General features: G+C 48.6%; 8 protein-coding genes and 1 non-coding gene across 9 annotated transcripts; 8 read left to right on the forward strand and 1 right to left on the reverse strand.

Moving 5' to 3' along the window:
* Window positions 1-20: 20 nt before the first annotated feature.
* FOXG_20775 (uncharacterized protein) lies at window positions 21-2,572 on the forward strand. The gene is made up of 6 exons (XM_018401084.1): window positions 21-680; window positions 735-764; window positions 1,547-1,711; window positions 1,760-1,833; window positions 1,885-2,143; window positions 2,195-2,572. The coding sequence occupies exons 1-6, from the start codon at window positions 456-458 to the stop codon at window positions 2,195-2,197; spliced, it is 756 nt and encodes a 251-aa protein (XP_018251181.1). The 5' UTR covers window positions 21-455; the 3' UTR covers window positions 2,198-2,572.
* Window positions 2,573-3,011: 439 nt separating this feature from the next.
* FOXG_12765 (uncharacterized protein) lies at window positions 3,012-3,871 on the reverse strand (the record flags this gene model as incomplete). Its single annotated transcript, XM_018392622.1, has 4 exons — window positions 3,012-3,226; window positions 3,293-3,356; window positions 3,388-3,686; window positions 3,847-3,871. The coding sequence occupies 4 exons, from the start codon at window positions 3,869-3,871 to the stop codon at window positions 3,012-3,014; spliced, it is 603 nt and encodes a 200-aa protein (XP_018251182.1).
* A 1,164-nt stretch (window positions 3,872-5,035) lies between these two features.
* On the forward strand, window positions 5,036-5,796 carry FOXG_12766 (uncharacterized protein; the record flags this gene model as incomplete). Its single annotated transcript, XM_018392623.1, has 3 exons — window positions 5,036-5,083; window positions 5,141-5,316; window positions 5,544-5,796. The coding sequence occupies 3 exons, from the start codon at window positions 5,036-5,038 to the stop codon at window positions 5,794-5,796; spliced, it is 477 nt and encodes a 158-aa protein (XP_018251183.1).
* Window positions 5,797-13,433: 7,637 nt separating this feature from the next.
* Window positions 13,434-14,113, forward strand: FOXG_20776 (uncharacterized protein; the record flags this gene model as incomplete). The annotated part of the gene is made up of 2 exons (XM_018401085.1): window positions 13,434-13,447; window positions 13,492-14,113. The coding sequence occupies 2 exons, from the start codon at window positions 13,434-13,436 to the stop codon at window positions 14,111-14,113; spliced, it is 636 nt and encodes a 211-aa protein (XP_018251184.1).
* An 833-nt stretch (window positions 14,114-14,946) lies between these two features.
* FOXG_20777 (uncharacterized protein) lies at window positions 14,947-16,875 on the forward strand. The gene is made up of 2 exons (XM_018401086.1): window positions 14,947-15,890; window positions 15,953-16,875. The coding sequence occupies exon 1, from the start codon at window positions 15,169-15,171 to the stop codon at window positions 15,589-15,591; it is 423 nt and encodes a 140-aa protein (XP_018251185.1). The 5' UTR covers window positions 14,947-15,168; the 3' UTR covers window positions 15,592-15,890; window positions 15,953-16,875.
* A 492-nt stretch (window positions 16,876-17,367) lies between these two features.
* On the forward strand, window positions 17,368-19,322 carry FOXG_12767 (uncharacterized protein). The gene is made up of 2 exons (XM_018392624.1): window positions 17,368-18,133; window positions 18,184-19,322. The coding sequence occupies exon 1, from the start codon at window positions 17,624-17,626 to the stop codon at window positions 18,086-18,088; it is 465 nt and encodes a 154-aa protein (XP_018251186.1). The 5' UTR covers window positions 17,368-17,623; the 3' UTR covers window positions 18,089-18,133; window positions 18,184-19,322.
* A 132-nt stretch (window positions 19,323-19,454) lies between these two features.
* Window positions 19,455-20,372, forward strand: FOXG_20778 (uncharacterized protein). The gene has a single exon (XM_018401087.1). The coding sequence runs from the start codon at window positions 19,682-19,684 to the stop codon at window positions 20,012-20,014; it is 333 nt and encodes a 110-aa protein (XP_018251187.1). The 5' UTR covers window positions 19,455-19,681; the 3' UTR covers window positions 20,015-20,372.
* A 920-nt stretch (window positions 20,373-21,292) lies between these two features.
* On the forward strand, window positions 21,293-22,108 carry FOXG_12768 (uncharacterized protein; the record flags this gene model as incomplete). The annotated part of the gene is made up of 2 exons (XM_018392625.1): window positions 21,293-21,369; window positions 21,433-22,108. Coding segments are annotated over 2 exons (610 nt in total), but the record flags the coding sequence as incomplete, so codon positions are not given.
* Window positions 22,109-22,355: 247 nt separating this feature from the next.
* Window positions 22,356-22,439, forward strand: FOXG_20779. Its single transcript has one exon. It is a non-coding gene; the product is annotated as a tRNA-Asn (tRNA).
* The last annotated feature ends 2,344 nt before the right edge of the window (window positions 22,440-24,783 follow it).

The following is a 24,783-nucleotide window of genomic DNA, read 5'->3' on the forward strand; positions in this document are numbered from 1 at the left end:
GAGCAGGAAGCAGCGCCCACCCCGTGTTTTTTCTGTGCCTTTGTTTCCCTCCCTCCCTTGTCTCCCTCTTCCTTTCAACCGTCACCCAACTTCACTCAGCTCCCAACTTCAACCGATATACGCCCACTTCTCAACCCAGCCCACGCAATTTCTTCTTACTCGGCCGCCTTAATAACTCTTGCGCGCCTTTTATTTCTTCTCAAGTCTACCAGACGTTTATTACCACCTTCTCTTCAACCCCCATTCCACATTCGCGACTTGCGCCGTCATCGAGCTCTAGTCTTCACCATACTTAATCGCGTCTTTGACACCAAATCGCACGTGTCATTCGATATCTTCTGCTGATTTGACCAACTGCATCAGCTTGAACAGCAGATACAGCTTCTTTCTCACGGGCCTGTCCTTCTCAGCCCGTCTTTGACCTACTCTTACCAACTTTACGAACACACATCATCATGTCCGGCAAGCTCGACCAAGCTCTCGACGATATCACCCAGGCCCAGCGCCGTAGCGCTCGCCGCCGACCCAACCAGCGCCGCGGTGCCGGACGCCCTGCTGCGGCCGCACCCGTTGGTGGTATCCAGAAGAGTACCAAGCCCGCACGCGGTGCCGGCGCAAAGCCTGCCCCAGCCAAGGCTACTCCTACCAACAGTGATAGCAAGATCATTGTGAGCAATCTGGTAAGTCGCAAACAAGGATTTCCAATTGTATTCATATACTAATACTCGCAATAGCCTAAGGACGTCTCGGAGCAGCAGATTAAGGTATGTTTCCGTTGCGGCCCTTGAAGCCCTCGGACTTTGTTCGACCTTTTCTCCTTCGCCGCTCTCATTTTTGCCTTCGAAGTCGCGTCTTTCCGACCAGTTTGTCGACTTAGCCTAGGCCTGGAGCTATCGGGCGCCCATTCTCCTTCTTTGACTCGGTAAAACCTGGAATATGGTACTATGTCAGAAGTTGAGATGACCCTTGTCGCGCAATGACACTGTAGGAATCGCCTGGTCAGCGTTCCTCGCTTATGTAGCGCCGACTTTTCAGGGTAGAGGCTTGTCATAACGATATGCGTATTTTACCAGCCAACGGCCAGCGAATTCCTCCGGATGAAACCTTTTGGAATCCCGCATCTACTTCAGCGAGCAAGCAGTGAGCACATACAGCAGCTATCCCTCGCAGATCTTGAGACAAAGTTGTGTCGGCTTGAACGAATCCCCTTTTGGGGAGAACAGCGGGTTGCTTGTCTATTTTTCAGCATATTCTCGAATACTACACTTGTAGTATACTTGGGCTGGGTCCAAGTTGTGGGTTACTATTTGAATGAGAGCCATGTGGGTGTGGCCTGGTGCGCTTAAACTGATCTCAAACCCTTGCTGAGCGGACCGAGGGCTCTGTTTTTGTCTCACTGCTCTGCTTGCTAGCTGTCAACCAACATGATTTCCAAATCCTGGCGACGTGATACTCTCCCGGAACTGGAACGACCGAGGCTCGATGACGGAATGACGATTTTTGTTCAACTACACTTCGGAAGACTAACGCTATTTTCCCCCGATAGGAGTACTTTATCCAATCCGTTGGCCCCATCAAGCGAGTTGAGCTCTCCTACGGCCCTAACTCTCAAAGCCGCGGTATCGCAAACGTGACCTTCCACAAGTCGGATGGCGCTAGCAAGGCCTTCCAGAAACTGAACGGCCTTCTTGTTGACAACCGACCTATCAAGGTGAGCTATATTGGCACCTCCAGTTGCATCAGTAACTAATTTGAACAGATCGAGATCGTTGTCGGAGCTGCCCAGGCTGATAAGGTCATTCCTACCGTCAAGACGCTTGCTGAGCGCACCACGTACGTGAAATACGTTCCCCTGTTCCAGACAATCACTGACCAGCGACATAGCCAACCTAAGGCTCAACCCAAGTCCGCTGCTGCTGACAAGCACAACGCCGGTGCCGCCAAGGGCGCCGCTGCCAAGGGAGCTGCTGGCAAGAAGCGCCGTGGTCGCAACAGCCGTCCCGCGAAGAAGACCCAGGAGGAACTCGACTCGGAGATGGCTGACTACTTTGACGCCTCGGCCGCCCCTGAGGCCAGCAACAACGCTGCTGCGCCTGCACCCGCACCAGCTGCTACTGGTGATGCTGACATGGATGAGATCGCTGTATGTAATGTTGTCCTTGATCTGCACTGTTGATACTAACTACGATACTAGTAAATTCTCCAAAAGCGCCACGACGATGGCATGAGACAATAATAAATTACAAAAACAAGGGACCTGGTATTTTATGGACACTTTGCGGAAGGATACGGTGGTTACCCGGTTTAGTACTGCGGCAGATTGATCCGAAATGAAAGAGGAAGAGAGGCCTTCGAGGTCGAACAGCGGAGCAGCTGGTTTTGCATTTGTTACTGTTTGGTCTCAGTTCTCACCCTTGACACGTCGAACTTATCAGTTCGGCAGCCATGTCTTAACGTTGCTTAGCAGCAACCGCGGGACCTGGAAATTAAATTGTACTGTACAATAGATGGAATAAGAAAAGCTCCATATACACGAATCTCTGTGAAGATATGATGACATCTATTACCCATGATAAAGTATACGAAGGATTCGGTATGGTTTCTCCCCAATTATTCTTTGTTGTTGAGACATCCCAGTCACTGAACCGAGACTGGTTAACTCGTTCGTATCTGGGACCGGTCAATCACCATTTCTAATCCTAATACAACGCCCATGCCAAGTCATGAAGGGGTCCAAACGCAGACCTGCCTCAAGCATGAGCCTTGAAATCACCAGGATACCTTTCGACGATCACATTGAACAGATTTTCAACACAATAGTGAACACCGTGGGCTTAACAGTTTTTCCATTTTTTTCTTCCATATCGTAACAGGCAATGTAGTCTTAACTACATATCCGAAAAATAAGCCTGCCTTGGTACGGCACAACGCCAAAGTTACCCAGCCTAATCCTGTACTGTAGTTCAGAAATGCTCCTCTTTGGCAACGTCAAACATTCATAATTGAGAGATTTAGTCCTTCTTCTCGGTGGAAGCGGGGGCAGCGGCGGGGGCGGCCTCCTTCTTGTCGTCGCCCTCGAGGGCAGGCATGTCGTCGTCGTCATCCTCTTCGTCGAGCTCATCACCAGCGCCCTCGGCACCAGGGAAGCCAGCACCGCCACCTCCCAACTTGGAGAAGTCGATACCGCCAAAGTCACCACCCATGTCTCCCATACCAGGCATGCCGCCTATTGAAATTTGTTAGTCATAGGGTTCTGCGAGGCGCAATCAATTGGGATTTGTAATAGACTTACCCATGCCACCGAACTGAGAGAAGTCGTCCTCAGGGGCCTCGTTCTGCTCATCCTCGTCAACCCACTTGTCGAAGTCGGGTCTTGAGGAGGTGGACGCGCTTGGAGTCCTTGAGCAATCTGGGCCAGTACTCCTCCTTGAGCTCCTCCTTTTGCAGCTTTATCTCAACATTCTTGGCAGTGTGGTTGATCTTGCTCTCAGCGGGGTCGATCTCGCCCCAGAACTCGAGCTCGACATGGTACTTCTTCTTGAGAGTGGATGAGGTGCCGGTGAAGGTGAGCTTGGTAGGCTGAAGGTCGAGAGTAAGGCTGTCCTTGGGCACATCAGGGACAGAGATGGTAAGGTAGATGAAGTTCTTAGAGGCGTCGGCGACGGAGGATCGCTGGGCCCAGAGGACTGCGGGTGGTTAGCGGGTGAATTGCAAGTGATACTGAGTGTATGCGCAGAATGCGATCAAGATTGTAGCCGTGGAAAAGATTATCGGCAGATTGCATCTCGAGAGCGGCATCGGGAGAGGGAGGGGGAATACGAGCACAAGGGACGAGCAATGACATACCTTCGGGGTAAACAGTGTCAGACATTGTGAAGGTTGAAGTAAAAGGGTATCTTATCGTATCGTAAAGTTACGTGAAGGAGGAAAAATCAGATAGAGAAGAGAGAGAGAGAGAGAGAGAGAGAGAGAGATAAGGAGAAAGAAGGCGAAAGATGTTGCAGATGCAGATGCAGATGCAGATGCAGCAGAGAAAGAGAAATGGAGACGGAATGGATGAGTTTTTGGTGGGCGGAGGAGGTGCAGCTTTAGCTTCTGTACCTAGGCTAGCAAAGTACGCAGCGGGCAGTACCTAAAGTGAGAGGTAGGCAGGGCGTACTTCATTCAATTCGCCTTGAGGCTTGCACGTTTGTCTGGTCACAGGCGGGATGGTAGAATGTCTAAGAAGGGGAGAGAATAGAGGGGCAATTGATCAGCAGATACCTCAGCTGTCACTGAAGTATAGTGCTATCTAAGGTACTCCCCTACCACAGCTTTTGAGTGCCCACTCTGACGTTTGCCCGCCCCCTTGAAAGTGGCCAGCTTTTCTCCACTATTACTGGGCTGTAGCTCCTAGAAGGTGCTGGAGCTTTGTCACCTCAGTTGGAGGTTTGCTGCGTACAAGCAGCTACGAGATGTACCCAGATGCAAACCCAGTGCGAATTTAGCTCAATTCTTAGTCTTCTTGCATGAGACTCGATAACAATCCCTTTTTAAACAATCAAAAGCCATTTAGTGTAGTGGCTCTTTATCTCTGGATTAGCAATGGCAGCCTAGTCCTACACGCGGCCGGCATTCGATGGCGGGGTAAGCACCTCACACAGCTGGGCCGGAGGCGAGCCAGTGCTGATCTTGGTGCCAGGTTCCAGGGAAGCTCCAGCGGACCTCTCACTGAAACCCCTCCAGTCCCTGTTTTTGCTCGCGGGCCAATTAAACCTCGGCCTGCCTATCACCTCAGCCTTGAGGCTAGTATCGGGCGAGCCTCACCACCATGACCCAACATCATCAACGACTGGCTGCGGCTGATTCGACGACATCAAGACGTTTCGAGGTCTGGTAGTACTACGGGCAGTTTAACAACTTTTTCAGCTCGAACATACAGATCACTGTACCGTACTTGCACCTCTACACGAATTCTACTCCGCCATTTGGCCATCTTTACAGTTGCGTCATTGGCGCAGGCATTTCCTACTTCCTTGTCCATCCAACCGCCGCCATGGAAACATTCAAATCTCTATTTGCGAAGCCTGATCCTCAGGCCCAGGTACACACACCGGTCTATACCTAATTCCGTATCATACTCTAACATGTCTGGCTGTAGATGCGCAAATGCAATGCGTTGATGAGGCAAAACATCCGCAAGATCGATCGAGATATCCAGACTGTGAAACAAGTCGAATACAAGACGAAGAACCTCATCCTCCAAGCCGATAAGCGAGCCCAGCGCGACTCATCTCGCGCCAAGCAAGCCCAACAAGAAGTTCGCGACTTTTGCTCGTGAGCTCGTTCGCGCCCGAAAGACCTCAGCACGCCTCATCACATCCAAGGCACAGCTCAACTTCGGTGCAGATGCAGGTGCAGGGAGTCTTTTGCTTGTACTAAAGTATTGAAGGGCCCATTCGAGCGAGGGGCCGGGAATTATGAAAGAAAGTAAACTCGCTTAATCCCGCCTACCAGAAACTGGCTGGGACCATGCAAAGAACTAATTGTGGAGTGGATGGAAGGGGGGGACATCATCGAGAGAAGAGTCGAAGAGAACGCTTCCCTGCTGACGGTGACATGCTTATGGAGGACGAGGAGGCCGACGGAGAGGTTGACAAAGTCTTGGGGGAGATTCTCAAGGACCGCAAGCAGCCCGCTCTGCCTGTGGCGCCTGTACCGGAACCACAGAAACCCCAGGAGGAAGAGGAGGAGGAAGAGGATCCAGAAGCTATGATGGACCAGATGCGCAACCGGTTAGAGGCGCTTCGAAGTTAGTATACGTTTGGTGATGAGGCTTGCTTGGTTAGCTGTTGTTCGAAGATGCCAGTTGTTCTTCATCATGGGAGGAGTTGGGGGAGTTTGGCGTATCTACAGTTTTGGCATACACTCGATCCTACAAAGACTTGTTGAGGACTATAGGATTGGCATTACATTGTCCGTAGTTTGCACTACGACGAGATATATAACCGTGTTTCATGATATTCTTTATGCCACTTGTTATGATCACCATCTGAGCTCTCGTTCCAGCCTCTGTCAGCTGCCCACTTGCTGGGGGTGAATATCATATGCACTTCACACAACGTGCCTGTAACGTTCGCATCTCCTGGTTTTGTAGACTGACCGTGCTTCGAGTCAGTCTCGTTGCGTATTGTACTCTCTGAAAGAGTAGCATTAACTTACGGTTCGCTCTTGGAGAGTCACTGAGCACCAAGTCCGAAAGCCCATGTGGCAACGTCGCGAATAGTAAGGACACACAACGAAGTTCGGGAACTTCATGCTTTAATATGTTCCAGTATCAAGTTAGGCTCATTACGGATGCCTCATACCTCCTTGAAAGAGCAACCAACACTCCCGATTTGCTATTGAACGTGTAACTGAATACTGAGACTAGACGTTATTGATGATAAGTGCATGGGTGTAAGAACTGCGGAACGCCATTCGAACCAACTATCAACGATGCTCTGCCCTACTATACTTCTTTATGAAGGATACTGCAGTGTTTACTGGGTGTTTCCTTGTCGTTGAGTTGCTCAGAGAGCAAGTCCACGAATCCAATAGTCAACATATACATCGATGTTCAGCTTGCGATGTGCTAACATATAAACTTGTGTAGTAATTTAGCTCCCTATGCTAAGTTCATCATATTTTTCTTCCGTTTATGGAACTTTTGTATCTAGCAGGCACAGTGGCCATTGTGTCTATCCACGAGCAAGTTCAGCTAAAGTGAAAGAATCAGGTCAAGACTCTTGCTAGAACTCAAGCTCAACCTACTAGGTTCCGGGATGATATATGCTCTAGTCTTCCGTCTTAACTAAAAACTGTCAATGCGGATAATTGTTTATCTTTTGTTCATTGAGGGTGTGGATAGCTACGGGCGAAAAGGACAATATGTTTGCTGTCTCTTCTCATCCCATTGTGGCATAACTAGCAAAATTGATGTGCAAACGGTATTGTAATCGATAGACTAGATGCAGATTGATTTGTTTCCTTGAGCTTGTGCCATAAATACAGTCATTGAAAGGATGTTTTTTACAATTCAACTCCTCTATTTCATCACATCAACAGATGAGCCTTCATGCCCAAACATTATCAACGTGTCAAATAATATCAAATATTTAATCAGGTGATACCATGTCTGGTCCAATTCCAAATCCATCGATTATATTCATAATTGCACCTCCAGATCTATTATCCGCGATGTATTCAGTATCATGTACATATAGTGGCCTACCCTAAAGCATATACTGCATCAGGTGAGCGATGCCCAACCACCAATACTTCAGAAGCATTGTGATACGGGGAACAACTCTAGTCTCGGCCGAATGTTGGGTTACCCGATGTCATCGCGGCGAACAAGGGGAAACAAGCAAGTTTGACCGATGTGTTGTTGTTCACACCGGATAGTCACATCCGCAGATGGCCTCACTTCACCGCAATCAAGCCGCTGCTACAACCACAACCACAGTACCTAATTTGAAAAAAATATCCATCGCCTAAGCTGTGGCACCCTATAGTCACGTCACAGAATCAATTTAAAAATTTTCTTATGTGACTCATTTCCAAGGACAGCTGCAAGGGACCAGACCAGATATAGCTGCTGTCGTGTAAGTTAGACCCGCCAGCTCAACACTTTGTCGATGGAGAATGCGCGCCAACTACAAGCCAGCGCATATAAGCAGGTCCGTATAACCTGAATATTGGGAAAGTGCATGCATGAGGGTTATTAGTGTCGTCGCTGTGAGTAAATGTGTCTGCATGGCTGGTTTCAAAAGGCGGTATGCTGGCCGGCCAAAGGGCCTGTATGGCTAGCTGAGTTGATGCGGTGAAGCTTGAGTGTAGCAGAATCTTGAAACACATTGATCGGTGTAGGATAAAAGAGTCAGGTCAAGTCAAGTCGACTCGAGCTGCATATGCAGCAGGGCAAGGCTGCATGAGAGAACGCACACGCATTGCAGTGCAGTTGAGGGCGTGTTGTTATCTCTTTTACCCGGCACTATCTATTCACTGACACTGACACTGACACTGACACTCAGCATAACTGACCGCTTCTCAAAGCACGATTCAACAAGGTGACAACTCACAAACAAGATTAATACGAGAGGACATTTGCAGCTTTAGGAAAATTATATTCCAATAAATCAGTAGATTAACCAGGGAATCATAGGGTCAAAGCATAACAAACACTAATTGTTCCCCCCCCCTCTTACTCAAACATCAGGCAAGGGCAAAAAGTAAAGTGCCGTCTCATTGCTTGTGTTCATGTTCATGTCCATAGCGGGAACTAAGAGGATATTCCCTCGTGGATCGATTCCTTGGCTGAGAATCACCCATTAAACCCTGGGCAGCACCTAGGTTTTGCTTCTGCGTGGGGGGAGAAGAGGAGACTGTGGTGGGATGTGATAACAAGACAAGGCCAAGTGTGATGTGATTGATGAGCTAAAGCAACGGATGCGAGATCATCGGGACGGTACGGCAAGCACCTGATCCGAGCCTAACGCTCTTGCCGCGTGAGACATGCTCTAATTATACAGGGGCAAACAATTTCAAGTTCAAAGTGTAAGGAGTTTGTTGGTTATGGCTTTGTTAGGCCTTGTATCGGCAGTTTGTTTGTTGTATTGAATAGCGGCATGGCGCTGTCACGACAAATCACATCCAATTAAAAGCCCCCCAAATTTGAGAGAACAAAAGAGAGAGACAACTATCCCCTCAAGCCTTCAACCCCCAACAACCATGGATGGCTTGCGAGGCGTGAGGCTGCAGCTGGTGATTGCTCTAGCTGCTTCGTGCCTGAGGAGAAGGCGAGATTAGAACACTCACTGCAGTTGATGTTGGCTTGATGTGCTGTAAAGCGGTCAACCCCACGAGACCGCCTATGCACCCCCACCCGATATCACTTCAGCAGGTGGCATGCCTCAACATGGAGTGATAGATTGGGTGCCTTTGCCAACACCAACGCCAACAGGGCTGTACTGTATCAGGAGACAGCCAGCTCAAAACACCTAGGCCGACTTCGGATGAGAATACAACCCAAATTCGATATCACGTCTTGGGCTCATAGACAGGGGCGTGTACTAGAGTATCGAATTTGTTTCAATGACGGCATCATAAGGGGGAAATGAGAAATTCCTGTCATGGAAAGTCATTACACATTTTGAGTATCATGATGCCTCGATAGGAGATTATCATAACGCCTTGTCGCTCAGTGACATGTCTATCATGACGATCAATACTGTTGAAGAGCCCCACCTCCCCTCCCTACCGGAGCAAAACAAACGAACTGTAGCAGATGCAATATTTGGAGGCAAATATGCCGGAATGATGAAATAATCAACCAAATTACCCTTGAGCATCAGTTAATCGTAGTCGATGGTTTATGCGTTTTACAACTACCTACCCCGGATTCTCAGGTGATCGATCCCCCCAGATGACGAGGCGTTGCTGGCTGACTTACACCCAATTTACATGCTACATGGTAATCGTCATCGCCAGCCTCAGCCTTAGCCTCAGCAACTCAGCCCCAAATACATACGAACTGAATGTCTGTAATAATCACACCGTAGCTGTGAGCTCCCGAGAAACCACCACGTAGCAAGCAGGCAACAACGAAACATTGGATTGTTACAGTTCGGGGCCAAGCCAAGCATCACGGGACCAGATACGATACTGATAGCGTAATCAATCAGACTGCGGAACACCGGGACGATGAACCTTTTCAACTGTAAATTCGGAGGCGAGAGATCCGAGCCAATCTTTGATCAAAACATGGGGGAATGCGAAAAGTATTAGGGGAGCACAACGCGTAGACATTGTAAGCAGCCACGGCGTCCGTCTCGCGAATGCAACCTGATGCTATTTCTAGCAGGCGTAACAGTAACAGCGAAGGAGTGAGCAATTCGGAGACCGTATTATCTCAGCCTCGGCGTATTGCAGAGTGAGCATTGCATACGACGTCACATCATATCATACCCCGACAGTGCAACCAATTCATTCATCACAGCAACAAAAGCCCACAGTTCGGTTTCGCATACCATTTCTGCCATTCACGCCGGATATCTCGAGATGAGTGAGATTAGCAGCGACATATCATATTTCAGCGTGCACGACGTCATATTGATCTCTTTCTGGATATTTCCCACGACGCGGGTTTGGAATCGCGATCCTGGGGTAAATCAGAAGGGAATCTGTCCAGGTTTCGAACGAAAGAGGTAACCTGTTGCGCTGAGTCGTGGCGTAGGCGGCGCTCCCACGTTGTGGCGTACATACGTATACCTTCATATGTATACTTCATACCTCGGTGACATGCTTCGTCTCGCAGGTTCCTTGGCAGTGAAATGACTGACTCGGTTGTTCGATAATTGCTTTCTTCGAGGTTGCATCAAATTCAGGAATCTCAAATCAGCTGCGTCAGGATCATTGTTGCTGTGGCCGGAAACAAGCAATGGATGTCTCAACGTCTGCAGCGAGAGAGTCAGAGACAATAACACGCCAAAACCTGTTATCATCTGCGACAAGTCTCAGCCAAAACCAGAAATCGTAGACATGTTTAATTGATTTCATTAATCAATTACCATTCAGTTTTGAAACTATTGACCGTCGAGGAACCCACTGATCAACAGTGCATACTCACCCTGACGGTCATTCCGTGGGTGATGCATTATCATGATGAATGAAACGTCAAAGCTGTCAATCGCGTGGCAGACTTGGCTCTCAGACTCTCGAAATGGAAGCCCTACACGAGTCGCTCGCCCACGTTGCTTCGATAGTGACACCGACAATGACAGCGTCGGTGTCAGTCTCGGTGACCTTTCCTTTTCCTTAGGAATTTCCGACATCACACGCCCCCTCCTCCCATTCGCCCGTCACCTCGACTCTGCCTAAAAGGGGGAATTTCCGGGACCATTATCGCTTCTTCCCCAGCTCCGGGCAACTCTACTCGTTTTCCCGCAAGCCACATTTTTCTCGATCGGATTCTAACCGCGGACCTTTGCCGGAATTGGCCCGAGGTCTTTCAAGAGAGATTGAGATGAGCTCCTCGCTCGGTACTCTCCCCGCGGCACCGCAATCGCAACCGCAACCGCAAACACGTGGAAATTGCGGAAGCTAACTATTGCTAAGACTGAACCAAGATCCGGGAGGCGTTTGCCCCAAACCCGAGGTAGCACGGGACGAAGTCCGAGGTTGGAATATTTTGAGTTTGGACGTTTCGAATGATTCAGGAGCTGCACCCTGAAGGATGCATAGAATTTTTCTTCATATGACAGTTACTCACTGACACTGACGCTTGCAATGATTTCATGACACATGCTTCTACATTGTGGCTATCCTTCCACGGCCCTTCTACCGATGCTTCTAGTGTCCACAACTGCATCCTCACCACCACAACTTTATGCTCCAGGCCCGAAGTAGAAGGTGGACAGCATGTCAGGGTGGCTTCCAAGAAAGAAAAAGGAAGCTCTGGAAAGAATTGATAGAAGCCCCTCCGATAAGACTCCAGTCTCCATCTCCCTCTCGGCTCTACTTACTCCGTAGCATCACTGACTAACAGCCCCCATATTAAAGGGGGTTCTTTACGTTATGAGCGACTCGTGAATGGGGTCAATGCAATGCCTGTCGGGAGCAACTCAGACATGGCAAGCCTTGGCTTGGCTTCACTATTTGATGAGAGGAGAACCGCCGGTTCGGGTCGGGGGACCAGGGCTTCTCACAAGCGGTAGACTTCAAGGGGGGGTTATGGACGCCTCAATCCTATCGCGGCAACGGTAAAGGAGGAAAAGGCTGGTTAAGCCGCCAGGCCAGGGGTTTAATTCTATTTTACAGGCCCTCGGAAGGTGGGAATAGTATTCCGTCCCATGCCGTCCATTCGCTTGGGGGGAGCTAGGAATGGCAGTCCGCCGTCCGGAGCTGGGGTTTTGATTAGAGATGAATCGTCAAAGCAACGCCAGGCAGGGCAAGGCAAAGCAAACAACAAAGTTTCAAATGCAGGAGCAGGCCGTGTCCGTGGTATCGGATACTTGCTTTTGGACATGGGTTCTGAGTCGGCTATGTCACAAGGAATTGTGATATTATAATGCAGGAGAATGTTATTCCGTGCGCCGGGATAAAGTCGCAAGCGAAACCGTGTAAACGGGTCAAAATACTGACTCTTGCTAGACCAAACAATTCTTCAAAGAGGCTGCAGTACGAGAAGGGCTAGTCTTTCGTTAGTTAAGCATGCGAGACCAGTAAAGCATATCGCGATGCAGACTCAGAAACCGATACAGTGTTATTAGAGTGTCTGATCCAGCCTTCGATAAGCTTTTCCTTAGCCTTGGCACAGTAACTTCCTGATTGAGCATCTTGTCACTTCCCGCGGGATTCGATAACAAACAGGTAATTATACGACAAATGAAGGGACTGATGACGTTTACTTCCTTGGTCTTTGCTTGAGACTCTTATTGCAAGCATTATCGCATTATCATTATCAAACTCAAAATTCCCCAGACGCCAGAGCCCAACGGCGACACGGGTCATCCCCAGCCAGCGGGATATCCAGGGCTGGTTGACCTGGCCTGGCTGTAATTTTAATGACCGATCTCTGACCGTAGCATTGGGAATTTGGGATTGGAAACTTGGAACTTGTCAATCCCGGAACAGCACCCGGCCGCGCGGACCGCTGTAAGGATCTCATAGCTGTTACCAGAACCAAGGGCCAGGCTCAAAAGGTCCACTACAGCGAGATTGCTCGGGATGAAGAATTTCAGGTGTCAATTATTTGAATTGCAGTGAAAATTCCTTCCTTGTACCGAGGTGGAGTTATCTTAGGTAACATGAGAAGAATTCTTCCATGGAATCTTCCCTGTCAAAATGGAAGGCCAATCTTGTCGGCGAGTAATGTAAAGTTGGTGTTTCCCCAGACCCGGCATTATACGGAAAAGAATGGATCGTGGGAGTGGCTTGAGTGAAGAAAAAATAAGTGGCGGTGGAGGTGGAAACACAGAGATAAGGTCAAGTAAGGAAAACTGGAGGTTTGCCATGACGAAGGTATCGCAGACGGCGCAAACAGCGCGGAGACAAAGGACCCTGATACCCATATCTGACTCATATCACGAGTTATTCCCGCCGAAGCTGCAGCTGTAGTGCACCTCATCCTTCGGTTGATCACCGAACAACTTGACCGCCGGAGCCTTTCTTCTTCTCGGCGGGCAATGAATTGCGTGCTGTGTTGTGCTGCCTCACGGATAAAGGTGGAGTGAGGCGGGAATACGCAGGGTCATTTCGGCATTGCCTTCACGCTGTCGTTGGTGCAAATGAGGACCAGAGCCACTGGAACCACTTGTATCTCCAGCGATCAACAAGCTAGAACGCTGCTGTGAATCCAGACGGCCAAACACATCCATTATCTGCAGGGTTCACTACGGGCCAGACCGTTAATCATGAACATCACTTTGTATCGCAGGAGGATCAGCAGCAGCTCCTCTGTCTGATAAGCAGATCTATCAACGTTCTGGGCTGCTCGGCTAGGAGCAAAAGCCCCTTTGTGCAGCTCCTGCGACAGCTCCAGACTCTCACAGCTGTGTTTGGCTCGGAGGGCTCGAACTGCAGATCATTTCTTAGCCAGAGTGCGGAGAAGCTCTTGAAGCTGTCTCACTCATCCTCAGGCGAGCACATCCGACAGCTCAAGCTCACCAATCTGATGTCTTCCGACTCACAAGCGACAGCGCTAGATTCGGATCACAGCTCTGAATGCACCCTCGCATATGTGTTGTTCCTATCTGAGTTCTCCTGTTTCCGATATGTCAAAAACGTTCGCCCTTTGACTCGACCGGGGCGAGACAAGCGCCGAGGGAGAGTCAGTAGTTCAGCCGAGCGCCAAGGCCTTTCGGCGAGGGGTAAAAGCCTTCACAGTCAAGGGATTAAAAAACTGAATCCAATTGCTGCTGTAGAAAGGCCGAAAGGATTACGGAAGGGAGACCGCCACAGGGTGGAGAAAACGCCGCAAAAGCGGCTCCGACTGTGGATGCGGGTCTCCGAAGAATACGCCGGCGTATCGCATGTGGAGAGTTTGAGAGAAATATCACAGTCTTCACCAGGTTTAAGCCGTTGCCAAACGTAAGCGAAACTGTATTGCTTTGTGTAACTGGGGAGCAATTGAGAAAACTCTTCACTTTTTTCGTTCTATCCAAGATTCTTGCTTCTTCCACCGGATTTTGAAATTGAATATTGTGCCCAATGGCTAGGTTAGGACTAAACCCTGCAGCTGTACCACCGAGATTCCTACCGGCCAAGACATCGCGGAGAAGAAATACAGTGCCGTGATTGGCTACCGACATCGATACCCATGCCAGCTAGCGGTTAGAGGGACGAGCTGCGATTCGTGCGCTCAAGCAGCCTGGACGAAAGGGGAAACTTGCTGGTCCTGGGGGGAGCTGTTCAAGGTTTGTAGGCTAAACGGGCATGCAGGGTAAAAGAATGCTCGGTCCAGGATTGAATTCTACAGTTCAACTATAACCCTAGTGGGAAGTTGGGAAGAGGAAGAACCTTTGAACTTTGTTTTACTAGGCACCCCCTGTGCCCTGGGGGACATTGGGGGTTGATGTTTCTGGTAGCCTGGAGTTTGGATTGACAGCTTCTAGATTGGGAGGGGAAAACGGAATAGGTTGCGATAAGACGCGATATTAGGTAGGTGGGTAGGCTTCGGCGGGAAAAAGACCGAGAGGTCGGAGGAGAGAGTTTCAAGCTGTGTAGGCGTGGTTGTGTGTCTACCGAGGATGCATTTGCATATGATATGATTTGTTGTTTACTACTGTATGGCTGTTGTTTATGCCGTTGACCGGCGGTGAAATTGAACTATCCTCGGCTTCCGCAACTTTAGTGGTTGATGGCGCAGCTGGATCGGACAGTCGCTGCAAGATGGTACCCCAACCGATTGATAGATGACTCTTCGGATGGTCGCTGATTGACTGCGTGTGGTAAAACAATTAACCAACTACAGACGAATGCTGCAACACCACGAAGCACGTATCCAGCAAATAGAAACGAGTGCCCTTTGCGTCAAGGGAGCGGTCAGTGATTGCGAAATGCAAGCTGTGCCCTACCTGCATTGGATCGCATCTTGTCTTGGCCCTTGCTTGAGGACAAGACCAATCCAGCAATCCCTCAATCCTGCGAATGCCCTCCCCCTCTTCCCAAGTAGGAAAAAAGAACAGCCAGAGTTGGAGTGAGTTGAGTGTCAGCCAGCCCTGTGGGATGCATATGGTGTGGTGTGCGGCTATCAAAACCTACTCTTGCCCGACGCGACGGGAAGGTTTGGGCGCTGAGCTATCTCGGGACAACGTATGCCAGGGCAGAAGAAGCAGAAGCAACCCGAGGATCGACCGCGGCCAGGGACCGATTCTGGGTGTGTTGGGCGCTGGAAGAATGGGAAGTCGGGCCTGGAAGGGAGGGACAGGGCGTGCGTGGGGGGAGAGAAAACGGAACGGAAGAGGAGAGAGGAAACTTGAGAGACATGAAAAAGCAACCAAAGACAAACGCATCAATCAATCATCAGATTCGATAAATTACAAGACAAGACAAGAGATGAGACAAACCTAACTCCGAATGAGTTCATCAATCATTCTCCGAATCGTAAGCGGATGGCTTTTGATCCGAATCAAATAGACAAAAAGGAATGAATCATCTGCGATCATCCATGGAGGAGCGAAAGCGACGGAACTCCCACTCGCTCGCTACAGGCTACAACAGCACCAATGAAGCATCAATACCTCGGGCTGATGAGTGATGAATACGTTGATTCGTGTCGCAAAGTATCACATCACATCGTATCCAATTCGCAAGCGATTGCTGCGCTGCGCTGACTCTGCCGTAATCACCTACGATTACATTATACGGTGGTGAGTAATCCAGTTGGTCAGCCTGGGCGGTAAAAAGCTAAATCGCTGTGCTCTTATTACAGCTTGTGACTCTATTGATGACTGTGACTTGTGTCCCATTGCCGCCCGCGCAGCCCGTGATTTGGTAACTTGACCCGCGGGAGGGAGGCTGTGATCCAGGCGACGGCAGCGAATCGCACACGGTGTAATTGGTATTGTGGTTGCTATTCGTAGCTTTTCGCCTTTTGGCTTCTGACTTTCACCTTGGGCTTGGGGATCTGGAGGAGGCGTTTTTTCAACCCCGGATTACGAAAAGCCACAGGGCAGATGAGACCAAGCCGGCTTGCTTGGGGACAAGCAAATCAGACAAACAAGTTTGAGGTGTCTTGCATGAGAGCGGATTGTCTTGGACGATGACGGGATTCACCCAATACGGGTCCTGAGTCTTGTCTTGTGTTATTGTTGATCTGGACGTATCCGTAAATGAGATGCAATGCTGTGATCCGTATGAAAAGGTCTTGTTTTTCTCACCGGCTGTTGGGGATTTACTTAGGTTTGCACAGGTTTTATTTTTACAAAAGCAAGTTACTTTCACGGACGGCACAGCTCTCAGCTCGTCCGTCACCGCAACACGAGTGTGCATACATACAGTCAGTGCAGTGCAGCAGTCAGTCAATGCTGGTAACCATCCATTACGAGGCTTATCAATTTATGCTTTGCTGTTGTTCCTATCAATAGCAAACAACAATACAACACAGCGCAACGGTGAACAACAAACTTGATTCCTGGAAGACTTCGGCTTCTTCTTTACGGGGCGATCTCGGCACATTCAACGATTTGACCCGAGCGCGATAAGCCATTCTCTGCTCTGCTTTCCTCTACTGGACTCTATTCAAAGAGTCTTGGCGAATTCTCTGATTGATAGAGAATAATAGATCTGGATACCGAGTTGGCTACCCGCTCGGCCACACGCCCCCCATATCTCGACTCAACCGCCATAACCAGAGCCTTCAGAGGCCTTCAGAGTCTCTGACTCTTCCTTTTCTCCCCACGGATCCGCTTCGGCCACCCCATCCCCCCCAAGAATTACCAGTGACAGGCGTTGTATCCGCTCCGCCCGTCCACTTAGCCGCCTCTGTATCGCCCTGATTTTCCCCTTCCAGGTCTCTCTGACTCGAATTTCCCACCGCTCTTTTCCTCTCGCCACGCCCCCCCTCTCGTCTCGTCTCCTCTTCACGTTCACCTCCTCTTCTCCCGTCACCTCGTTCCGACACCCCTACACCTCGGTCGGGATCAATCCGCAGGCTGAATTTCAGCAGGAAGCCTAAACGACAGGGCAGTTGGTAGCGGTATCTGGTTCTCTTCCCGGCGACCGAACTTGAGGACCCTTGACCCGCACTCGCACCAGTTTTCGGTCGCACCCCCAGGCTCAGGCTTCAGGTCCTCTGTCACCTACACACCCCACGCCCCTATTGCAAATCATCCATTCCACACCTCACCCAACCCGATCTTTCTTCTCATCTCACACGCCCCTGGCCTCCCTTAGCCGGCTGCCTGCCCGTTCTGCTTCATTCATTTATATCTACCCGCATCCCCAGGTTTTCATACCAAGGATCCATATATCTGCCGTCCACAAAACAACATCATCAAGCCAAGTGATCAACACTTACACTTGCTATCAAGCAACAGCTACAGCTCTTTGAGCTTCACTCACGACCATCACCTCGCCTATCATCAATATCACAACCGCAACAATGTTCGGCTCATACAGTTCCATCAGCTCTATGTGCGCGTCTTCAGCGCCCATGGATATCGCGTCTCGCAACATCTACCGATCTCAGGATTCCGCCTGCGCTTTTCCATCATGGCCCCGACGCGACTCTCTCTCCGAGTCTGATCGAGAGGAGCGACCCACCTCTTATCTATCCGACGACGATCTGTTCCTCTCCGATCCCTTCGACGACGACGCCCAGAGCGTCTCCAGCGCCGGAAGCTCTTCTCCTGGTGCCATGGCCTCTCCTCCCAACGTCATCACCGACTTCGAGCTCATCCAGGCTGAGCGCGAACGCCAGGCCGCTTTGCAACGCGAGTGCCTTCGCGTTGTCGCCCTCGAGAAGGAGCGTCGACGTGCCGCCGCACGAAAGCAGCGCCGTAGCAGTTCTCACAAGAAGAGTCCCAAGACCAAGCTCACCTCCATCAACGAGGAGGCTATTGAGTAAACAAGCTCTGGGAACTTCTTAATGACTGTTACGATTTACGATAGCGTATGTTTACATGTTACCTCAAACAGCAACAGTCACTAACAATATTTTAGGCTGCGTTTTGCATTTACATGGCATATGATACCCCATCATGATACCCCACACAACACAACTACAGCATTGCATGTGCGCAATAATAGCTGCACATGCCAGATTTATCTACACCACTATTCCGTCATTTGAGATGGGAAATCTCTTCACACAACCACAACCAAACAAGCTGTCACTCGCTATACCGGGCAACCTTATTCAGCTGTCGGATCGACTTCTAACCGCCGGCTTGATTTTCGGGAAACAACTTGACACCACCACTATCTTGGTCGATGACGCCATGGTTAGACCGCCTCAGACCCCAGCAAATCAGAGGTGGGGGTGGGGGTTCACCCAACCAAGAATGAGTCAGATGGATGAGCCAAGCTTTGGAAATAGATGACAACAACAACAATCAACTCAAGCACCATCATTTCCCCATCAATTCCTCAAACTTTCCGATCGCGGCCGAAGTTGATGCCGCCGGGCGGGTGGAAGCTCCCCCAATCTAGACACTCTTCTAGATGATGTGGATGTTTCTTCTCCGGACCGTCGGCGACTTCGGCCATCTACCGCTCACTTCTCTTGTCTTCCCCCGCATGGCGGCCCGGTAAACGGATTCGTCTTCGGTCCATCACTATCCGCTTGCTTCTTTTTTTCTGTTGAGGCTTTTAATCGAGCCCGACATTTTATCTTTTCCGTCCCGGTTCACCGGGCTCATTATTGAGTTTATTTGATCGTTTTCGTTTTCGCACACCCCTCTTAATGGAAAGCATTCATGTATTGGAGTTCTTAATATTGCATTGTCTTCTGGCTTGCATCATCATAGGGCATGGGACATTTGGATACAGGTTATGCTTCAGCCTCCCATCACTGGGATGAATCAGCTGGCACACACTTGGCATATGGAATGGGAAACATTGGCATGGGACTGCATAGCATTGGATATGCACACAACACTGCATGGTTTACACGGCGATCTGGGCTTTTAGATACCTTAGGATAGTTTGGCGGCCTTGAGCCTGCCCTGATTTCAAGATACCCCCTTAGTTAGCATCAATCATATCTGGCATACACATCTACCCTACCTAGCTCTTGTCTTTGATTCATGTGATGTGCCGCCTCTGCTTGTGACTCTTGCTCTGGTCTCCAGGCGCTTAGCCCTCTGTATTATCACCAATCTTGGGCACACTCAAACTTGGCAACAATAAAGGGCCACAAGCCAATCTCACCAAAGCGTGTGCCACAACAAAACCCTATCATCCAATAACCATCAACCGTTACCGAAGCACACTTTTTGAGTACCGGCGACAGTAGGGACCTATCTATTTTCTAGCCTGGCCCGTGGTAACGTCCCGTGCCAGGGACTTCAAGGTCAAGCTGCTTTGTCACATGGGGGCATAACGCCTTAACCGCGGGGTTGGTGGAGAGCGGGTGAGTGGGAGATCGGCGATAAGAGACAATGAAAATTCACGTGGTGAGCTTGTGATTGAGAATAGGAGCTTATGATATTTTTCTGCTATGGTTGGGTGTTTGGACAGGAAAGATGATTGTGATTGTGAAAGGGTATCGGTAGTTGGTGATGTGAGTGTCAAAGAATCGTGCACGGTTGGGGATGTTAGTTTAGATCGCGGGGAAGACGGCATTTGCTTTGTTTGCTGTGATTTTAAGTTGGTTTGTCCCGTGTGGCTTGACAGGTTAGATGTATGTTGTATAGATGTTTGTACAGATATAAGCTTTTGTATTGTTAGAGCGTTGTTCTTGGCTGTTTGTATACTACCAACTTTAACTCAGGAACAACAAACACAAAGAGACTACAGACTATCAACGGGCGCTTGTGCCACCTACATGTAGATCATGTCTCAAACGATTTGGATGCCGTTGAGTCTTTGTTTGATATGGGGTGTATATCGCGCTGGTAATGCCGAAAGCGTGAGGCATGAGGAGTGAAACTTACACCAAAGAAGCCTAGAATAGAACTACAACGAGATGTCAACGGTCTGAGCGGGAGTGTCCGAGATGTTATAGGCTATCTGGCTTAGAGTAGCCGAGATAGGACAGACTCGTGCTTTGAGTTACCTTTGTTTCAGAGACCATCTCGATGTCCGGTCCTGTTGTTCGCATTTTGAGGGGATACACAAACGCAGGTATCCGGGTCTAAGATTTATACAACATGGAATTGAGACCTTCTAGAGGTCTGAGTTTATTCTTGCATTGCTTATGTGACAATCGAGAAGTTGGAGAGAAGGTCTTTGATGATCTGGAGCATGCTGCTCGTGGATGACAGGACTGCCTTGATCGAGATGAACGGATGCATCGTTCCACATAAGAGATTCTTTCAAGAGTCATGGTAAGGTATTGAAATTCTTGGATATCCTTTTACTGATCATGTAAGAAGTCTCTTTCCTTTCTAAAGATGCTTGATGTAAGTCAGATCGAGTATTCAAGACCGATATAAAGGAGCAAGCACAATCGGACCATAAACTAATTGAGACATATTAATGCATTGCCGATGAATTCGAGAACCATTCGGTAAATCTCACTCTCAACAGTTTGCCACTTGTTCTAGACAGCAAAGGTCAGGCCAACCGAGGAACTGGCCTGGAAGAATCACATGGAGTTGTAGCAGGGAAGAAGGGAAAGCAGCATACTGTGAGTCCTTAACCAGGGCCTATAGAATAGTTCCTTCAGGATAAATCTCTTCTTATGGAAGCCTATGCCGGGGTATCGTTTACCCATAATGTAGTTCCATGGCTTTGATGATAGCGAGGTCGCCAACATCATTACTTCTTCAGAAACCCCCCTTGAGCATCTCAGCAATGTGACTAGGCAGACTCTGAATCTGATATAAGTGAGTTCAGTAAAGCTTCAACTTGGCATTCTATTCCCAGAGATCATAAATCGATCCCGCGGCTCAGACTCATTCATGATATAGTCCTATGATGACTTGAAATAGCAAGAGACTCTTTCATCTGGCACATGAAGAACATAAGTGACAATTAGCTTCATGTTAGTAGATTTCTAAGCAATATAAGACTACAGCATTAATAAGTCATGATATTTGCGTGATGTTGTACGGTCATGAGGTAATCTTGATTAGAAACCTCATTGCAATCATCATCTTCCCCGCATCATGGATTTGTCAAGCCTCACTCCCTTAACCTCATTACTCACAAGTCAACTCACCACTAGCACCTATAACAACACAGGTATGAAAGACTTTGCACTTGATCTTATAGTTCATACAAGAAATTGACGTTTACTTGATATAGGTACAGCAAAAATGATCAGCGACCAAGATCTGGAGCATCTCCGTCTGGCAGTCTCCCTCGCCCACGAAGCCCTCAAAGCAGGAGACGCCCCTTTCGGTTCAGTCCTCGTCTCATCAGACAACAGAGTCCTTCAAACCGACAGAAACCGCACCGTCACAGGCTCCAACGGTGATGGTCGTGCTGACTCGACGCTCCACCCCGAGTTCACCCTTGCGCGCTGGGCACAGCTCAACCTAAGCGATGAAGAGCGCGCAAAATCTACTGTGTACACGAGCGGTGAGCACTGCGCTATGTGTTCTGCTGCCCATGCGTGGTGTGGACTTGGAAGGATTGTGTATGTTTCTTCAACGGAGCAGCTGGAGGCTTGGAAGGCTGAGTTTGGGGTTGGAGCACCGGTTGCGCCGTTGAGCATCAACCAGGTTGCTCCGGGAATTACCGTTGAAGGACCTGTTGAAGAACTGGCTAAGGAGGTTTACCAGTTCCAAGTTGAGAATTGGACGGCTAAGGGTTTCAAGTCCAAGTCCAAGGCTTGAGGTAGAATCTGCGATGTTTCTGAGATGAGATGTAGCGTGGCGAATTTGGCTGGAGATGTACATATGTCTGAGAGTGATTTGGTAGCAGAAGCTTGAGACGTTTGACTGTAAAAAGATGCCTTTCAGAATTGCTTGTTGTAACATTCGTGTAGAAGCTCGTGATGTGAGGCCCATGGGTTGAGTCTTGGGTTGACTTATATGCTTGTTCCGCCAACTCCAGTAAGCAAGAACCAAGCCATACATATGGAGAGATCAAACCAAATACATGCTTCAGATCTCTTATTTGATATAATTTAACTTGAGGTCAACGAGATTGCAAATTGATCGATTTCGGCAGGATGATGAGAATATCTTCCCTATTTTCAAGCTGTCTACCATCCAATCAGCTTATCCCCTGTGGCTTAGTTGGCTAAAGCGTCCGACTGTTATTCATAGACGATCGGGAGATCGGAAGTTCGAGCCTTCCCGGGGGAGATATGTTCTCTCAGAGTTTCTCTTTTTGTGTCTTCTATTTTTTGTTCATTTAGTGTTACACCTTGATACGTATAATCGTTTTTGTTTTATTGCTGCGGCATATAGTTTGCCTTCAAGGATCTCAACTGAGACTCCACAGACATCTGACGAGAGACATCTCTCTGCGTTCTTTGAAGGAATGTTCATAGCAAACTAAATACTGCTAATTTGTTTGAATAAGTCAACTTGAATTCCAGTAGTGGGTATAAAATGTCGTTGCGCTTTCTGTCACAAGCTCCATATTCTCAACCTGCTCAGTCGCCAGGGGTCGGTCAGCTTGACTAGGACTCCTGTCTATCTAGATGTAGCAAGTGAAGCAGACTGCACAATGCTGAAGCCCTATGCTCCATTCTAAGTGTGGTTTGTCTTGGGATTCTGCTATTGGCATAGAAGCAAAGCGCAGAGCAAAGATCTCATCATCGTGTGTCGTGAGATAGTTCATGCGAGCACAGGCTGAGTTCAAACCACACTATTGGGAGAATACCGTTCAAAGATCAATTATAGCTCACAATTATACCATAAATTCGAAAGGTTCCCGGAATTCTACCCTCTTCTCTCGCACAATCCAAGGAGGTTTTCATCGAGTCTCGTGAAGGCGACAGTGCAACTATGCAGTATAGACACGCATTGCAGGAAACACGAATAGGAAACTGTTTGTATAACATCAGTTCGAGTTGAAAAATCATGTAAGAGATAGTCTTGGACCACAGATCGAGATGAAATCATGAGCCAAGCATGCAAGGCCATCGCTATGCCGGGAACGATGGGCAAGCCTCGTCGATGGCATTTTAGTAACGCCACCTAGATCCTAGCCTGAATAGCCTCATGGGATCTTAATGAATGATATCTCAAAGATAGAATTATTACTTGCATCACTAGTTGTTCCCATTATGATAGCGCCACTTGCATGCCACGGCTTGTCTTCTCAGTGTCTCCTTAGACATCATCAGCCATTACCACAACCCAATACTCAAGAGAACACCTTTTAAGGCCATTTAAGCTGGGCAAATATGATTTAGTAGCTTAATGGCCTGGTTGGGAGTCTATCGAAAGATGAGAGTCGACCACAAGGTTCATCCCAGAGACTGAGCCTGGCCAGCAACGGCGTTTCTCTTTAGTATACAACACCACAGAAAACCCTGTTATACTGTTGAATGAGGTAGGGTAACTAAAATAGAATGGAAGCGTTTACAGAACAGATAAAAACTGTCTTGTGTCTAGGCGTGGATGTGGCTAGATGACATCTATCTACACCCGCGTAACTCTCCGTTATTCAAGATATGAATGAAGTAACCACGCAGCATCTTTGGATACAATATATCAAGATAACTGTAATCACGTCTGTTATATATAATTTGGTCTGAGACTCCACGAAGCGTTTCTCAGAGCAGTTGGGAGGGAGACACTTTGAGAACCCTCTTGAGCAGGTCTCAACTCTAGGCGGACTATGAATTACGATAGAGGCACCGGAAAGCATACATCAGATGGATATTCTGACCAATTGTGACTGAATGCCAAAGAGAAGATATTTGGACTTCTGCAGACCACAAATCAGTTTCCATAGTCGAATCTGGGCAGATGATGAAGGCCGTTCTGGGTAATACCTCAACAGTACATCAACACCAATATCTGTCAAAACTGATAGGTGATCAACACGACAAGAACAATCAAATGCATCCGTAATTGGAATTCGATAATTAGCCACTTGGGGCGCATCATAAGAGCTTTAAACATGATCTGACCTTGCCCAAGTGACGATGGACCTACAACCAACAACTTCGACCATCCGGATAAAAGGACCATGATGCACGAGACCAATTGAGCTCAATCTATATACTCAATCAAGAGTTGACAACTATACTGCAGATGCATAAATACCCAAAGAGACTGGGAGTATGATCCGACATCAAGCCTCAGTCTCGGGTATCTTGTGATCCTTCTCGAGGATCAAGCCCACTTCCACGATTTGCGAAATGATTTGTCTCCAAATCGAGACAATCAAATCTGAGACAATAAGCCAATAACGGCCGATATCGAACGCCCGCTATCGTGAGCTCCGTCTCGTATCGATTCATTGCATATTCACATTTCTCAGCCTCTGATGGGCTCAGATCGAGGCTGGAATCCTCTTGGCACCCGCATTCCTTTCATGCACAATGTCGAATATCGAATGCCCCGCGGAGCCGGCTTCATTCCAATTGGGCCATGATCGAGACAAGTGAGATCTAAATATTGGCCTCTTTCAACGCCATGTAATTCTTTAGTGGATGATTGTATGCATTGTTAAAATACCCCGTAGAAGGGC

This window comes from Fusarium oxysporum, chromosome 9, assembly GCF_000149955.1.
Source record: "Fusarium oxysporum f. sp. lycopersici 4287 chromosome 9, whole genome shotgun sequence".
Lineage (NCBI taxonomy): Eukaryota > Fungi > Ascomycota > Sordariomycetes > Hypocreales > Nectriaceae > Fusarium > Fusarium oxysporum.

Bases quoted from the DNA above. Each gene is read 5' to 3' on its own strand.
- FOXG_20778 (XM_018401087.1), top strand. From the start codon at position 19,682: ATGGTTGGGTGTTTGGACAGGAAAGATGATTGTGATTGTGAAAGGGTA.
- FOXG_12767 (XM_018392624.1), top strand. From the start codon at position 17,624: ATGTTCGGCTCATACAGTTCCATCAGCTCTATGTGCGCGTCTTCAGCG.
- FOXG_20775 (XM_018401084.1), top strand. From the start codon at position 456: ATGTCCGGCAAGCTCGACCAAGCTCTCGACGATATCACCCAGGCCCAG. The intron at 765-1,546 runs GTATGTTTCCGT...TTCCCCCGATAG, and splicing joins TCTCGGAGCAGCAGATTAAG to GAGTACTTTATCCAATCCGT. The intron at 1,834-1,884 runs GTACGTGAAATA...CCAGCGACATAG, and splicing joins ACGCTTGCTGAGCGCACCAC to CCAACCTAAGGCTCAACCCA.
- FOXG_20777 (XM_018401086.1), top strand. From the start codon at position 15,169: ATGCCCTCCCCCTCTTCCCAAGTAGGAAAAAAGAACAGCCAGAGTTGG.